This window comes from Geospiza fortis, unplaced genomic scaffold (assembly GCF_000277835.1).
Source record: "Geospiza fortis unplaced genomic scaffold, GeoFor_1.0 scaffold167, whole genome shotgun sequence".
Lineage (NCBI taxonomy): Eukaryota > Metazoa > Chordata > Aves > Passeriformes > Thraupidae > Geospiza > Geospiza fortis.
In genome coordinates this window covers 3,534,029-3,550,616 of record NW_005054355.1, presented here as the reverse complement: position 1 = coordinate 3,550,616, position 16,588 = coordinate 3,534,029, and the positions used below count along the sequence as shown (strand labels likewise).

Sequence of the window (16,588 nt, the reverse complement as noted above, 5' to 3'; positions counted from 1 at the left end):
GGTTCTTACTGCACTGTCCAGAACAGGCACATTCACTTAACAGGGTTAGCAGAGCTGCTGAGACACCTATTTGTAACTGCTCGTCAACTGCATCTCAGAAGCAACTTCAAATGCTGTGTTCCAACTGCTGTTTTTTCAGAAACAATAAGAGAGTCAAAGACCATCTGCCACTTTTGCTCACAGTGCATTGGTGTACCACCACTGTTTAAATAAATGCAGATAATCAAAGTCTAAGACAGCTGTTAAAGCCAGCTGCTAAAGCCAGCCAGCAACAATGCTGAAAGCAGCAGTGTGCTGGAACAACCAATCCAAGTTCACCCAAGGAAAGCACACTCAAGACTCTTTGGCCTTACACTGGGAGGTAAACCTGACCCATCTGCGCATGTTTTAGATGTGTCAACATCTGGAGAAAAATTCTTCATGCTAAACAACAGCTACCTACACAAGGAGCCTCTATTTTCAGATGCCTAAGAGCACATGACACACTGATACAATGCAAGACAGCTGTGAGAACAGCAGAAGTCTGAGTACAAATATCCAGATTGACTGATTCCAGTGTACTTTCACTTCTTTGCTACTCACTGGTGCCTTTGCCTGCAGCCTGGCACCACTCAACCTGGCTCCAGGTTCAGGGTGATCTACAGGACACTAGCATCACGTAACATGAATGAAAACTGTCACAAAATTGGTTTTGTTTGTTACATATGTTCATGCAGATGTTTGGATTTGATGATTCCTCACCCAAAAGGCCAAGGCTGCATTTCAGGTGTGATAATTTGAGTGTGCAATTCAAAGGGATGCCTCAGGGCGTTTTTGGTATCTTAGCTAAAAGAGCTCATTTTTGCTCAGCAAAAAGGCAGCTGCTTCAGGTAAAGCACCATAAACTCCCTAACATGATAAGCAAAGGTACTTAAATAGGAAGTGCAGATGATTCCCATGAACATATGAAATACTAACCATCTTAAAGAGGGATTGCATTTACAAACACATTTCTACAAATTATTTGGAACAGCTTGAGCAAGGAACTCTGTTTCATCTTTGGTACCAGCATCTCCACGATTTACATGCAGAGCTGATCTTTTTACACCTCTGCAAGCAAATATGTCAAATGTGAAGGGTTACTAAGCACTTTCTTCTTCCAGATATCAGACCTGGCTCCATAAGTATATCTAAATAGTTATCCTTGCTCTTGGTGTTTAATCTGCCTTCCAAAAAGTTGATTTAAAGAGTCCAAAGACACAGATCCAATCAATCCCCATACTCCAAGACAAATATTTTGTTCAGACCATTTTCTAATTAAAATTCCCTGCTAGAAAGGCTCCTAGACATGGCACAAACAATAGTTCTCTCCACCCCCTCAAGCTGCTGCCCTTTGAAACAAGGGAGCAAGTCCCTCCTTTTCACACAAAAATCCGCCTGACAGACAATAAGAAGTAACTTCAGGTCAAGCCATCTGGAGCAGCTCATGCTGTACACAGAGCAAAATGCTGCCTTTGTTTGCACAGCAGGGCAGAATAAAAGGTAGTTGTGCCCAAAACAGCTGCCAAGCAAAAGGCACGTTACCCTGGGACGTTTTCGGCCACATCAGCAAACTGAGTATCACGTGGTTTCAATTATTTTTATCCCAGACAAGAAGAAAAGCCAAGCTTAAATGACGTAACAGGAAACAGCTGTAGTCAAACTCTGAAGGGCAGCCTCCCTGCTAGCAGCAAAAGCTCTTCCATGGTCCTAACTGAAGCTGATCCTGGAATCATATTAATTTCAATGTGAAGGGAACTGCGCAGCAGGTCGTAGGACTCAGGGAGCGGTGCATGCCAGGAATTGTTGGCTGGCATGGCACAGGCTCCCAGCAGCTGCCCCTCCGTGGGAGAGAGGCGCAGGCTAACCTGGAGTGACCCACTCTTGTGCATGCTCCCAGAGGTTACTGTCGTTCACGGCGCAGAGCTCTCTCGCTCTGATGCAAAGGCGGAAGACTAGCGAAGGGAGGAGGAGGCGGCGGCATTGTTTAGCTTAGATGGAGGCGGCGGCACTGTTTAGCTTAGATGGTTGTGATTTCTGCTCCAGGGAGAGAATGTTTTTGACTAACAGCAGCATTTCAAAGTCAAAGCCGGACAAAAAAAACTAGGATAAGTTTCTGGCTCAACACCCACCCTCTACTCCTCCAGATTTGGACTTCTGATTCAAACTTAGGTATGCAGGGCTTTTTTTCTTAATCCATCATTTCACCTGCAAAAACAAATACTTGCAGTCTCTAGAATGTCAATTTAACTGTGCAAATCACTGGTTTTTTTAGTGTTGTGATGTCACTGTGCTGAGTGCCCCACAAGACTGGAAAACAATCTCTGGCCCAAAAAGTAAGATAGATAAAGAGGAAACAGTAACCTACCATTACTAATTTAAACTATAACAGCCACAGCACCTTTTCCACATGCCATACCCTCACTGCACAAGAAACCCAGGAGATACAACCAATTAATAACCCTGATGTGGGTTGGCGACTAGATGAGAAAAAATAAAAAGAAAGCCTCAATATGTAGTTTGCAAGGCACTACATAGCAGCAGATGTACTGCAAGCCCAACTGTTGTGCTACTGCTGAGAAGACAAAACACTACAGAAAATGTCCTAATTCCTGTTATGGTATTTATAACTTGAAGTGCCAAGAGGTTGCAAAGTGCATGCTGCCTGCACACAGGGAAAACAGCTGTAGGATGGGGAAAAGTTTCAAAACAAGCCAGGGATTTGACTATAAGCTGCTTCTTGTACTTGATCACAGGCTAAGATAGCAACCACAGTGATGTGTTCTCCTTACACAAAAGGCTCTTCTTACCTCTTTAACAAGCTTCCCAATGCTCTCTCTCAAAGTTTCCACAGTTTCTGACAGATCCCACAAGGAGGAATTGAAAGAAAGTTGTCTCTGCAGGAAGAGAGAAAAGGAAACTAGAAGTTACTGCAAAGCACAAATGAAGAGATTAAACTTTTGTAAGCATTCTTGCATAGAGCAGTTAGGACTGTTTACACTGGTGGGGAAGACGGAGCTGGCTTTCTGTGTAACATTGAACTTAAAATACCATGGGCTTCTGCACCCTGCAATGTGATAGGATCACCCCTTTCTCTTCTACACAGATGCCATAATCAGAACCATACCAACAAAATGTTAAATGCATGCACATACCCTTACAACGCAAAGGATTACTCACATTCCAGGTCACAAAACAAGCACAGTCTACAGGACAGCACGTGAAATTCCACAAGCCAGTGCTAAGAAGGGGATGCAAAGTCAGTACAGTGGAGAAAAAGACAATTTGGTGGGTACAAGTTTTCAGTGAGACTACACAGATACAAAGATACTCAGATACAAAGGACTCCCTGCTGCAGTGTACATTATCACTAAAGTCCTCCTATTAGGTCTTGATATCCTTTATCCAAGCCAAGGGTGTATTTTAAAACCAACAGCTTCCAGGAAATAGCTGGCATGTACTGTCACCAAAGAGCAAGACTGATAGGCTTCCAGAAGTGGAAGGCATAGCTTTCAGGAAACAATTTTCTCTAGCAGGAAGTTACATTGAAGACAACTCCTTGTTTCCAACTCCTCTACATGTAACTGGTGGCCTGGAGTTTGGTTTGTGGGGTTCTTTTTCCCTTTCATTCACATATCTGGATTGTCTTGCATGAAAAACATTTGGGCACAACCCTTGTTTCAAAGGAATGAAGATTAAAACAAACTCCTAAGATTTCATATTAGTAGCTCGTTGCAGAATTTGAAAGCACACTAAAGTTATATCACTGCAACACACAGATGAACAGCCAAGGCCCTTGATTTCAGCACATATCTTTTGAGCTGAATCTCTTCCTTTTCACATCTTTCCTGGGGCAATTTCTGGAAACAAAGTCTGGAAGTTTTAATTTGTTCTGCTTGATCTGCTGCAGAAGGGTAAGACCTGGTCAGTGCCAGCTGTTGTAAATGGGCACTGTTCTGCTGATCTGCTGGGATGTTTAAAACTTTCCTGAATGCACAGTTAGTTTTTGTTCCAAAGCCAGCTGCAAATTCAGGGAGGATTCTCTAACCTCTATGGATCTCTACTAAATGCAGTCCTTACGGTTTGGATAAATAAAAACATATCATCTAGGAGAAAAGCAATTAAATATCCCACAGCTTAGATCTTCAAGATATAGTTAAAGAAATTTAGCCAGCAAATATCAAAGCTACTTATCTGCTCTACCACTATAACTTTAGCAGTTAAGATGACGTATAAAGTTCCAGGTTCATGCATAACAAGAGAAGTGTTTGTTCAGCTCCATATTTATATATATTCATCAATCTCTACACAGATTTGTGTTCACTGCATTCAGAGGTGATTCGGGGACAGAGTGGATGAGGAAGAGTTTTCTGAAGATACTAATTGGTTCAGAACAGTGAAAAGTCAAAATCCAATTGCAAAGGATTAGTGAACATCCTCCTACTGACACACTGTTACAAAGTGCCAGACAAAATTCAGCACTGCAAAGTAAAGTACATAGGGAAAAGACAGTTCCACCTTAAGATACCCCTTGTATGGTTCTGAATTAGCTAATTCCACTCAAAAAGAGAGATCTTAGAAATACAGTCATAAACCAGATCAGTATTGACATAAATACACAATGCAATCCTGGTTCTCAAGCAGTATGTGCAGTTTTGGGTTCTCCATCTCTGAAGGAGCTCAGGTACAGACAAAGGCCATGATTCAAGGTAAGAATGGTTTTTGAAGGAAGAACAATAGACCCCAGTTCTTACAATTGGATGAGTAAGGACAAACAGAGGTTATGACAAAGGTCTGTAGACTTACAAGTGAGATGAGGAATGGTAGTGGGATGACTGCCTTCTGTGCCTCGTCATACAGAGCTAGAAAACTTCCAGTGAAATGATCAGTTTAAAACAAAACTAAAGGAGCTTCTGCATATGCAACTTAGTCAAAACAGAAAAAAAAAATCAGTAGACTCTACACAATGCTGAAAGTATTGTGAGTTTGAGAAAGACTCAAAAGAACAAATTGAACATAACAATCTTACCAAATGCTAATAAACAACAAGATTCCATCAGCACATGAGAAAGTCTGGGTTGCAAGCTACTGAAGAACAGCACATTACACTGAAGAAATGTTATGTGCTTGCCCAGTGGCTGCATCCTTTCACATGCCTCCATTCAGGGCCACTGATGGATTATAAGTCAAAGACACTGAGCCTAACAGGACTTTTGCCTTGTACATCTTAGGCGATTCCAGGAGCTTGCAAACCTTACTCTGAAATGTGAGGAGTATCCATCTATCCTTTCATACCACAGCACCCTGACCTTTCCTCCCTAACAAACTCGTATTATTTGAAGATCATTTCTCACCAGAACTTGCAATAGTACCATTTATATGGAGGAAGCTTTACTCTCTCTACCCCTTCTTCAACCTCAAAGCCCACTCAGGAAGCCTCTCATAAGTCACGACCAGAGACAATAACAAAAGATCAGTCACAAGGGCCAGTCTTTGAACAGATGAACATGTCATTAATTTCCCTGTAATATACATCTTTGTCGTGACTCACTAAGTAGTTAATTCCATTAATAAGAAACCTCTAGATCCAGAGTATATCCAGGAAGACTGTTCCTACTGTAGGACTGTCTTTATCAGATACTCACACAACATCTAGGGGCTGGGAAGGGCAATGACTCATTTACTGGCAATGTGCTGCAAAAACATCACCTGTCTGTTCTAGGCACACTGTGGAAAGACAAACATCTGGCAGGTTTTGAACACAACTGCCCTCTACAATTACTGTGGTAGTGGCTAGAAAGTCACTAAATTTGTCTTTTGGGGCAGCCAATATCATAATACTCTTGAAGTACTGAGTGCACTGGGGGGGACTCTGTGTGCTTGTATGGGCAGGCTGCAAGATTTGCTCTAGTGACAAATACCTGAGATGGCTAGAGTTGAAGGACAAGCCTTGAATAAATTCAAATGACACTTATGGGAGATGGACAAATCTGATTTAACAAACATGAGAATGCATGGGCTTCAAGTGTTGGGAAGTCAAAGCATTCAGCCAAAATTCAGTCTGCATCATACAGCTGACTGTTTCTCCTTAATGAAGATAACTCTGCCACATTTGTTTTGAAATAGTTATTACAGCTTTATACTGGTCTTACCAGAAACTTTCCACTGGCCTCTGCAGAAAAATCACATGCTTTAAGCTTCTGCTCTTGTTTCCTGAGAGTGGAAGCCTCAAACCTCCACTGTTTAAAAGGACGATATCATTGTACTTGACTGAAAACACCCTCAAAAGACGAAGGAAAGCTATGAATTCAGTTGTAGCATATATTTACATCAGGAGATCTTTTCTAAAAACCATTTTTCAACTGCAATGCATTTATTATCTAATGCTTAATTCATGCTAGCCATTTGACAAAATACCACCCATATTACAGAGGGAAAAAGAAACAATTGGATTTTCATGTGCTCACCCACAGTCTTTCAAGGACCACTGTAGTAGACAAGCCACAGCATATTTATGGCTTATTACAGATCCATACCACTGGAAGTGAGTAGTGCAAAGCCCTTATTAGGCAGTGCTGTCTGAGAGATGAAATCCCACAGGAGCAATCTGAATTATCATTTAACCTTTGCCCACCAAATTACATTCAAAACTGGGGAGATTTGCAGAAGGATATAAAAACAGGTACTTCTATGATATAAGACAGACAGAAATGTCCCACTCCACTGTGTGGTAATGGCTGGGAACTTATTGCCATTGCTCTTGTTAGCCTTTCCCAAACTGCATAGTTCCGCTAGGGGACAATTGCTGGCCAACCACGAGGAGAAAGCCAGGAAGGAAATTTGCATGCATGAAATCATATATAATATGCAGTCATATGCTTCACTGCTGTTCTCAAACCAGCTTCTCCTGCCTCAGTCTCGCTCAGTCAGTGCAAGGCAAGCCTCAAGAAGAGATTATGTGTCCACAAGAGGCTTGTACAATAAGCTATGTCCTATAGTATTGTTGGTCAAAAGCCTTCAGAGAATGGATGCCGATTAAGACATGGGCCATGGAGTAGGGACTTTTTGAAACACTTTTTCCATCTCATGGAGTGAACACTCAGAAGGAAAGTTGATCCTCCACCTTGGTGCCCCATGATCACATCCAGACTTTCTGCTGAGTTTTGATTTGAACAGCCTGCCTCAAGTAGGTTCTTACAAGAAAAAGAGTAAGGACACAGACTTTAACCTCCCTACCATACTTCCATGTGCTTGGCTCTGTTTTTGCATCCTACAGAACAGGCTAAATCCATGCAATACAAAAGATCAGAGACAGAACTAGAATCCTAGTGTGAAATTTTATTTAGAAATTCTTATTTTAACTGTATCACTGTCCTTCGGGCAACACTCAATGCATACTGGATAGAACTGAGGAGCATGTACGTAAAATGTTTATTCCTTGTCTTTCTTTTTATAAAAACAGTGCTGCGACATTTAGAGGTCATGCATTTCATCATGCATGCGCTTTATGTTTTAAAACCCTGATCTGTCCATAATTTACTAGTAATTACTACATTTTTGAGAGCTACTTAGAACACTTAGCATTTCCCTGAAGCTGCAAATGCACATACATTTAAGCCAGCAGAACTGAGTGTTATCATCAGGGTCTCAGCCCACACACTCACTCCCTGATCATAGGGCTCTAAATCTTGCACACTCCTCCTCATGTTTTAGCATAAATATTTGTGTAAACATACAATCAGGTCAGCCATTTTTAATCCGGATCAATTCCATGATGAAATTTACTGCATCATCTTGCAGAGGGAATAACAAACAGGAATGAAGTGGGGAAAAAAACAAGCAGGTGGATGTCAGGCTAAGTCATATGTATTAAGACATTTCAAGAAACTGTAGCCACTTAACTGTCCAGATATCAGAAAGGCACAAATTTCCAGTTTACAATTCAAGCCCTTGGTGTTGAATTTACAGAGTTCTTGCACACAGTTGCAAGCCCTTGTATTAACCTCCTTGTACTAAGATGCTGCCTCCCCATAAATCACAAAACAGCGCAATCAGTGAAGCCCATGTCCAATCACATAAGCGAAAAACCTGTCTCCAAATTACTGTTGCACCTGCATTTGACTTGGCCCTTACTTTGTTTACTGAAATGCCTTGCTGTGAAGTACATCAAAGGGATTCAGACAAAAAACAAAAACAAAAACAAAAAAAACCCCAAAAACTTGACAAATTGCTGGCATTGGTTTACAGACTCTGTAGTAGATACAGAGCATGCTATATTCAGTGTGCATGTCCAAGATTTGACACATGATGCCTTCAATAAGCTGCGTCAAAAGCCTCCTTTGTTCACGAGGAGAAAGTTCCGTCTTTGTTCAAGGATGTTACTGCAGGTCAGGGCACTTTTTAGCCTCTAAAGACACTAAGTTTCAAATGTGTTGCTTGTGATCCTACAGTTAATTTATCCATTTTGTCTGGCCACATTGAAACCAGTTAGTTTTTGTTTCACTCACTGATGCATTACAGCAACTTAACTACCAGATACACTGTGACACACTTCTGAGGAAAACTGCGGACCTTTACCAAACAACAGCAGGTTTAGAACTGCTGGCTTCCGCACTCCTGCTTTTTTTCCCCTTAACGACAAGATCGTGAGCCAGCTTCTCAGAAGCCCCCCAAAGCTGCACATAATGTCTTAAATCTATACTGCTGTTGCCAAGAGGCACAAAGTGGCTTCTGAGTGTTTCCTTTCACCCACAAACAATATAGACCTAAAACACAGACACTCAGTATCTGCTTCTGTCAGCTAAGCTGCAGAAGCTTCCATAAATAAGAAAAGCAAGACAGTCTCCACAGGGCCCAAAAAACCAATTCTGAGTGGTACAATAGCTGGCTATTTTCAGCCCCCTCAGATCCCAGAATTCTAGCACCTCTGAATGGTTTAATGTAAATTATGTATATATGTGCATATACATATACAACTGAAGACAAGTAGAGAAGTTATAGTGAGTCCTCTCCAAACAGCCCATCTCTGTTATGATTTTAGTGCTGTCACCCCATCTCTTATTGCTTATGGGTTGTCTTGCTCTTCCAGCAGCAAAGACAAAGTGCAGATGGAGGACACGTGGAAAGCAGATGATGAGCTGTGGAGAGAAGAAGTCATTGACTGAGACACAGTGTGCAGGAGAGAAATATGATTCCAGTGCTTGATAATGACCCTCTTTGACTGGGGACAAAGCCAAGCAAGTGGTACATGACTTTGAGTACTGAAAGACTCACCAAATCTGAAATCTCACACAGCAGACAAAAGAATATTTGTTTTAGTGGGGAACAGAGTTGGTTCTGTGGTCCCTTCTTCACTCTACTGTCATTTCTAGCACTGAATTCCTCAAACTTCCATATTTTAACAGATATTGCAGATCTGTAGCAAAACACTATTGGATTTTCCTAGATCCAAGTCTACTCTAGTCTCCAGTTACTCTGTAAATAATATATTTTCTTGAAGTTCAATGAATTCTTTCCCCAATACCCATTCCATTGGTTGATTTTTGAAACAGGACTTTAAAACTTGACTCTGCTTCATATGATTTAAACTTGCTTAAAGGTTGTGGCCCGTCAGTGGCTAGAAACTTCTGTACTCAGTGGCCCCGTGCTAAGGGCAGAGAGCAGTAGTTTTAGCACTCAGCAAAGTCAGGCTTATAGTTGGACTCATTCCAGCCAAGATACAACATTTGACTAAAACACAAGGACAACCAAGAGACTGTTACTCTGGAGCATAAAGACTTTCCTCTTGACAAACTGAACTACAGACCCCACACACTTGTGCTGTGCAAGTAGCAGACTGAACAGGAAGGATAACAATGACAGGAAGAAGCATGTTGTTCATGCTCCCATGATGAAGAGTAACCATCCTTCTCATTTCTAATTGCCTCTAAGCAGTTCTGGAAATGCAGGGATGAGTTCCTAGAATGAAAGACATGGAAAATGTCACTGTGTCAACGACAGACACTCACTGGTGCAGCCAGTGAACTCACCTGAAGAGGCTTCAAAGGATTCAGGTTAGCACGGAAGACTTGCTCAGCTGCATGGAGTTTTTCCTTTGACAAGGTGCAAATGAAGGCTTCAGAATCTATGGTTGCCGTCTGATTTTGGATCATTAGAAATTCAGATGATGTTGAGCTATTGCAGAGATCTCTCAGTCGCATTCGATAACCAGACACAATGACCTATGAAAGTGGGAAAAGCATGCCTTCATGTAAAACTTCAACAAAAAAATTGGTTATTGCTCAACAAAGCAAGCCATTCATAACATTTCCAGATAAAGGTGAGGGGGCATTCTTCCCTACAGGCTGAGCAGCCGTTATTCATATGCAACTCAGTTCCAAGAAAAATCCTTCCCAGCCGAGAACATGGGAGAGAAGCCCTGGGGGAGGCAGGTCCCTCTTCACTCTCCTGCAAATATGCACAAAGCAGCTGCGATCCTGTCCTTCACAGCAGCCATTTCCTCCAACCAAGGGTACATGCATTGCCTAACGTTCAGTTTTCTGGGAAATGAGCCACATTGAAAAAAACAAGGCTTGTGACCAGATACAAGTCTGGCAAATCTACGTGAAGGGCAAAAGACCTATGTCCCAAACTACTTAGACATATCTGCCAGCCACATTTTCTATGCAGAAATGAGTCAAAATCATCTCCCTTAACTCTGAAGTATGTACTCACTAACTGCTGAGACAAACGTTTTACAGTGTTTTTGAGCAGACAATGTATCAGCAAAAAAAAAAGTTATCTTACTGGCTGCAACAAATGAGATAAGATCCTAGAGTCTAGGCATATTTTTCTTAAGGTAATGGTTTCCTTGTCAATAATGTTTCCTAATCCACATGCAATCACCTTATTAACGAAATTGATAAAATCCCTCTGAGTTATCACCAGACTGTTTCAGACCTGATAAACAAATTCTTTTAATAAGGTCAGTTACCAGCTTCATCTTTGCTGAACAATGGAGTCCATGCCAAAAAGCTGCATACTTCTCAAAGGTGATAAACAAGGAAAAATCCAGAGTCTACTATTGAAAAGAAACTTTGGTTTGCCTCGGGGCTAGACAGATGGAACCATTTTACTGTAAATGCACAGGTAACAACAACTGTATACTTAATTTCTTCTTTCTGTCATTTCATAAGTGCATTGCCCAACTTACAACAACTAAAGAGGATTGATCTACATTCCAGAAGAGTTAGCAGCTCCTGAACCAGGCTAGTAAGTCTGAAACTTTTCATCTGTCAAAACCAAAGGGGTATGCACAATCAGGGGGGAAAACTGCATTACATTCAGGAAACAAGCAAATTGAACTGACAGGAGAGAGAAGGGATTTTTAATGCCATACTCATAACAAACCTTTAACTTTGGCCCGTATCCATATGCCAAAAATCAGATCTTTCAATGCCACACAGCTCTGACATCAGAAGATTTGCCTTTTTAAAATTTGGAGTGCTTTTTTTCTTGCCAGTAGAGATACTACTACCAATGTTATAGTCATGCTGAAAAGGAGATATTTGTGGGGCACTGAAATAACACTCCCAGAACAAGCTTTCCAGGTTGGACCATATAGAAAAAACAGCGACTCCCAGTGCCTCAGTGTTCACTCACAAAAAGTGAGTGAAGATGATCAACCTTCCACCACTCTGAAAATGTCCACCTTTTTCACACAGAGTTTAGGCTCTTTTGGTGAGAAGCTGCCCTTTTCAAGCACTGACATCCAGAGCATGAGACCTTACAAAAAACATCCTATCTATCCATCCTAAAGTACCTAGTCTCCCCAAGTCAGCAAGTTCTCTAACCATTTGCAGTCATCTGAACCCATGGTGTCTTCAGCAGGCAAAATACATCTTAAATGACAGGTTTAGTCCCCTAAGGACTCTCAAAATGCCAGGCTCACGCCTGAAAGTAGTCATAGGTAATTGTTCTGTCCTTACATGTCATATAATTCTCTCCTTGGGACTTTTCCTGCTTCATGAAACAGAGATTTGTTCCAAGCAGAATATGCACTGGCCATTACTATTTACTCTTCACTGATAGGCAATGCATCATGCTGCAGCACTGGCCCAGGACCTCGCTGCGCCTTCAACTTTTCAGAGGGACAGGACCTATTCCCACCTCCCACACAAGAACTGTCTCGCCACACCTGGACAACTGCAGCATACCAGGCTTAATTACACAGCTGCCTGCCCACTGCTGACCCAAGCATCTTCCAAATCCCACACCCTTCTGAGCACACCTACCACAACTGGAAAAACACAAGGCCAAGCCACTCAGCCCCAGGAAGTAACATGTCCATCAAGACAAGGCTTTGGTCGCTTTGATCTCTTTGCACTAATTTCAGTATGCCAGATACACAACCCTGCTGGACATACTGGAGTGCTGTCATTACAGTAACAGCAGTGAACAGTCCCCATCTCCTTGGAGACTCCAGTTCCTTACTTGATTGTGTAGCATAACTTCTGGCCTTACTGAACAACCCCAGGCACCAACAGACAGCAGAAGCAGGCTGTATTTGCTGCAAAAGGTTGGCATACTCTGGATAGGCCCTTTTACCACATGACTTCTGAATGAAGTTGCGACCCACTCATTCAGAGACCTAAAAAATACTGCCTATTAATACTGAAGTCACTAAGCAGCTCAGCAGTGAGGTCAGATCTCCAAACCAGATCTCCAGTGAAATCAAAGATGTCCATTTTGTGAGTCAGATAAAGTCCTTCTGCAGTAAGGGAGAGGTCTGCATCTCTAGTTACCATCTGTATTAGAAAATTGCTCATAGAAAATTTTGTGGGCCACTGCTCTGCTCTGCAGTTTAACATCCTGGTGCTAAGATTAGCTCTTCTTGCTGTCCCTAAGCACAGAATGCTGTTATGACTTAGTAGCATCACTCTCAGCGCCTTAGCAGAATCTGCTCAAGAATTACACAAGAGCACAGCCTGAAGCATTCAAGGAAGAATAAGGTTACTGACCAGTCTTTCACCACCCTTCAGACACATTATTTAGATAAAAGCTAAGCTTTTTTCCTCCTTCCACTTCCCTATACAACCAATACAGAATGGCAGTCGCACAATGCACAGTGAGGTTTTTTGCGGTTTTTGCCTGTCTGAAAAATCTTTTTGCCTCTCCACTAACTTAGGGAGAATGATAAGAATGCTGTTGCTGCAGTCTGCCAGTTACCCTCCCAGGACCATCTGTAGGGTGATTCTGTCTTAATCTAATTATTTTCAAGTAAAACAAAGCTTGAAGCCTAAAATGGGTAAGAATTTTTTCTCTGCTTTACTTTTTTTTTATTAGAATGTATCCTTAACTTGTAGGATAACTTATCAAACCGCACTAAAACAAATGGCTTAGAAGAATTCACTGAAGAACAAGACAATGTGTGCAAAGAGGGACAGCATCTGTAACTACAGGAAAACAAAGACTAAAAGGACAATTAATCCATTCCACTTCAATAAGAGATCCGATATGGAATTGACGATCAAAACAGATTTCCTCCTCCTTTTGCATACCAACTTTTTTATTCTTTCAAGAGAACTTGGGGGTCTTCCTTTGAAGTCTGTTCTGACTTCTGCATTAGAAAGGATACTGGTGGCTCAATTCATCTAGCCTAGCAAAAAACATGTTACAAGCTTGACAATGACAGCCATCTCATGAAGGGGCTCTAGCCCACTGTCACCACTCGCTATGTTTGTGACTGCAATCATGGAGCACCCAGGATAGCAGGACTCTTGTGCTATGTAATTTACAATATATCTGTCTTAATGCATTGGCCACAAACCTAAAAGTAGAGCTCCTTCTGCTGCACAGGAATGTAAGGCAGAGCAAGACCTAGAAACCCTGCTCCAGTCCAGGCTGAGTGGCTGAAAACAGTCAGGGCATGGCTAGCAGCTTAATTAATGCTTTACTTCCATTTTTTTAAAAAAAGAGGAAGGAAGAAATTCAGTTTAGCCTGAGGGTACTATTCTCTTATGCAGGTCAAAACATTTACTTATGTTCCCAGTGTCCTTTTACAGCTTAAAATCAAATAAGACAGTAAATTGAGGTCAAGAAGGAAGACACAAGCAGGGAATACATTTTCCTCTGTTTCTGCAGCACATAGCAGAGGGGTCCAGCACTGTGGATCTTGGCACTGCAGCTAAACAAACAATAGATAAGCATTATGTTAGGAGCTGAAAGTACTCTTTACCTGCTGGAGGTTGACCCCTGCATCCAGTAGCCCCTCTACGGCAGATGATGGCATGGACACATTATGATGGAGGAAGTCAGAGAATGTCTCATTCTCAATCAGGAAATCCCGAAGTTTCAAGTCTGGAAAATGACAAAACAAGCAAAATTCTGGTCACGGCAAAGCCAAAAGGAAACTCATGTGAGAGCACTGAACAGGAAAAGTCAAGCTGATAAATAGGGGAGAGGGAATTACACAAACCATAGCGCAAAAGAAAGAGGAGCTGCTGGTAAAGGGCTCTGAAACTTGGCAGGCTTCACAAATATCAACCCATGATGTCCTGGTCTCAAATAAAACCCCAAATCAACAACAAAAAAAGCAATCAACCTTCAAAACCAACTCTCATTAGCATCATTACTTCAGGTCAATTTGCTCATACATACATAGAAGCAAGGCATACCAAGTTGCTCCCTTGATCTGAAACCTACTACAGCATTAGCACTTAATCCCTGTGTTGTTACTGAACATGGGACTGAGCTGGTGCATGGACCACTAAGGGATTTACTAGCCTTGAGTTAATTATTTTAACAGCTGATGTACTCTATCATTAATTTCAAAGTCTGACATATGCAGACACACAGGTATGATACTGAATCACAGATCTAGGAAACAATCTTAGCTACTTGGAATTAAAAAATACATTTGTAGCATTATTTCCATTTTCTTTCCCAAGTGCTTCACCTTCTCAAGCCATCAGTGTTTCAGCTCTTGACTTTGAAACAAATTTGTACCTACATCACAGCAAAGGGAAACCATCTGGAAATAATAATCCACCTAAAGTCCACCAAAACTGGATCTTTTAGAAGCTGATGCTCAGAGCTGACACTGTTTTGGGTTGTTTTCTTGAATTTTGTGTGTGGGTTTGGTTTTAGAGAGCAGTGTTTTGAAGATTTGGTTTGGTTTTTGTTGCTGTTTTCTTTAAGAGAGAGAGAGGACAATTCTATCTCCATAATGCTTAAACAAGAAGTGATGAGCAAAACACCTACGCCAGGAAGAGGTGAGAGACCAAGTCCTACAGAATTTACCAGAGCGAAGATTTCCAGACTGAGGTACAACTAGCTAGGTGTCATGCTGTATTTTCTACTTTAGGAAGACAGGATGCTGCAACCCAGAGCAAATAGTTGAAAACAATGACCCCTAAAGAGAAAGTAATGATATGGAGGAATCAGGGGCTTGTACCTTTATCCTCCTATAGGGGACAGCTGTAACAACCTTTTCCCCCACCTCCTATACAGGAGGGGTTTTATGATTTCGCTTGGTTATTTTGTGTTTTGGTTGCGATTTTGCTTGTTTGTTTTTGGGGTTGGTTTTTTTTCTGTTTTTGTTTGTTTGTTGGGGGGGGTTTGTGTTTTGGTTTTTTTTGCTTTTTTGGGTTTTTTTTTGTTGGTTGGCTTTGGTTTAGCTTGGGCAGGTGATACTGCCACTAATGGGCCCCAACATGAAGAAGAATGGTGTGCACTCAGGGTGCCACTGGAGGTGACAGGGAGACTCTGCGGTTCGGGTGCCACTTCTGCCTCCCAGGCTGATCCTGCGGAGGAGCCGGCAAGGGGAGGAACCACGTGCTCTGCTCCTGCAGCACGGGGTTACTGACGGTCATTGCTCCTTCATCTACATATCCAGTTACAAATTCCCCGTTGCCTTTTTGTTCCACACGAAAAAGTAAATCACCCGCCTCAGCTGAGGCAAGGCGGAGGTTACTCTGGGGCAAAAGTGTCTCCCTCCCCTTCCTCTCTCCCACGCACCAGGACCACTCATGAATATGCTGGTTTTGAGCATGCTGTGCAAACGCCCCACTTGAACCCCACTAGCAAAATCTACCATCACCTCCACTCCCTGCCTAGGAAAAGGCTGGGGAAATATCTGGCTCCTGCAATAACATGAAACAGTCCTTCTCTTTCCAGAAGAGGCTAAAGCACCCTGCTTCACTGCAAGTGGAGAAAAAACTTCCCCCACCCCGATTCCTTGGTTACTTTCTACATGTGCCAAAATCCCTAAACACTTCTGCAGCTTATTTATTTTTTGGTGAGATCATCAACTATTCAGAAAGTGAGATGGACAAAGGGGGGACTGACTGAAGGCATAATGGCATGCAGAGATCAGATGTTTGCAAGCTTTTTCATTGAATCTGCCCCTACTTAAGATATTTTTCAGGCTTCTCTTAAAGGACCACATGCCATATGGAAAGAAAAAAAATAGTAGCCAAGCACTTTTCTGTTTCCTCAGTGATGTATTGCATTTTGGTTTGGCTAGTCTGTTTTATCTGAGTTTGGCTTTGAGGTTTTTTCCCACATGGAGGCATGATTTTCTTGGTCAGGG

At 41.9% G+C, this 16,588-nt stretch overlaps 1 protein-coding gene across 2 annotated transcripts in view; it reads right to left on the bottom strand.

Annotated features, from left to right (window-relative positions):
- Positions 1-16,588, bottom strand: part of ABCA1 (ATP binding cassette subfamily A member 1) — an 83,358-nt gene that overhangs the window by 40,922 nt on the left and 25,848 nt on the right. For both annotated transcript variants that reach the window (XM_031059053.1, XM_005423579.3), the window contains exons 5-7: positions 14,234-14,355; positions 10,047-10,238; positions 2,829-2,915 (exon numbers count right to left, since the gene is read on the bottom strand). In XM_031059053.1, coding sequence (XP_030914913.1) covers positions 2,829-2,915; positions 10,047-10,238; positions 14,234-14,355 — 401 coding nt within the window. The remainder of the gene's footprint in view (positions 1-2,828; positions 2,916-10,046; positions 10,239-14,233; positions 14,356-16,588) is intronic.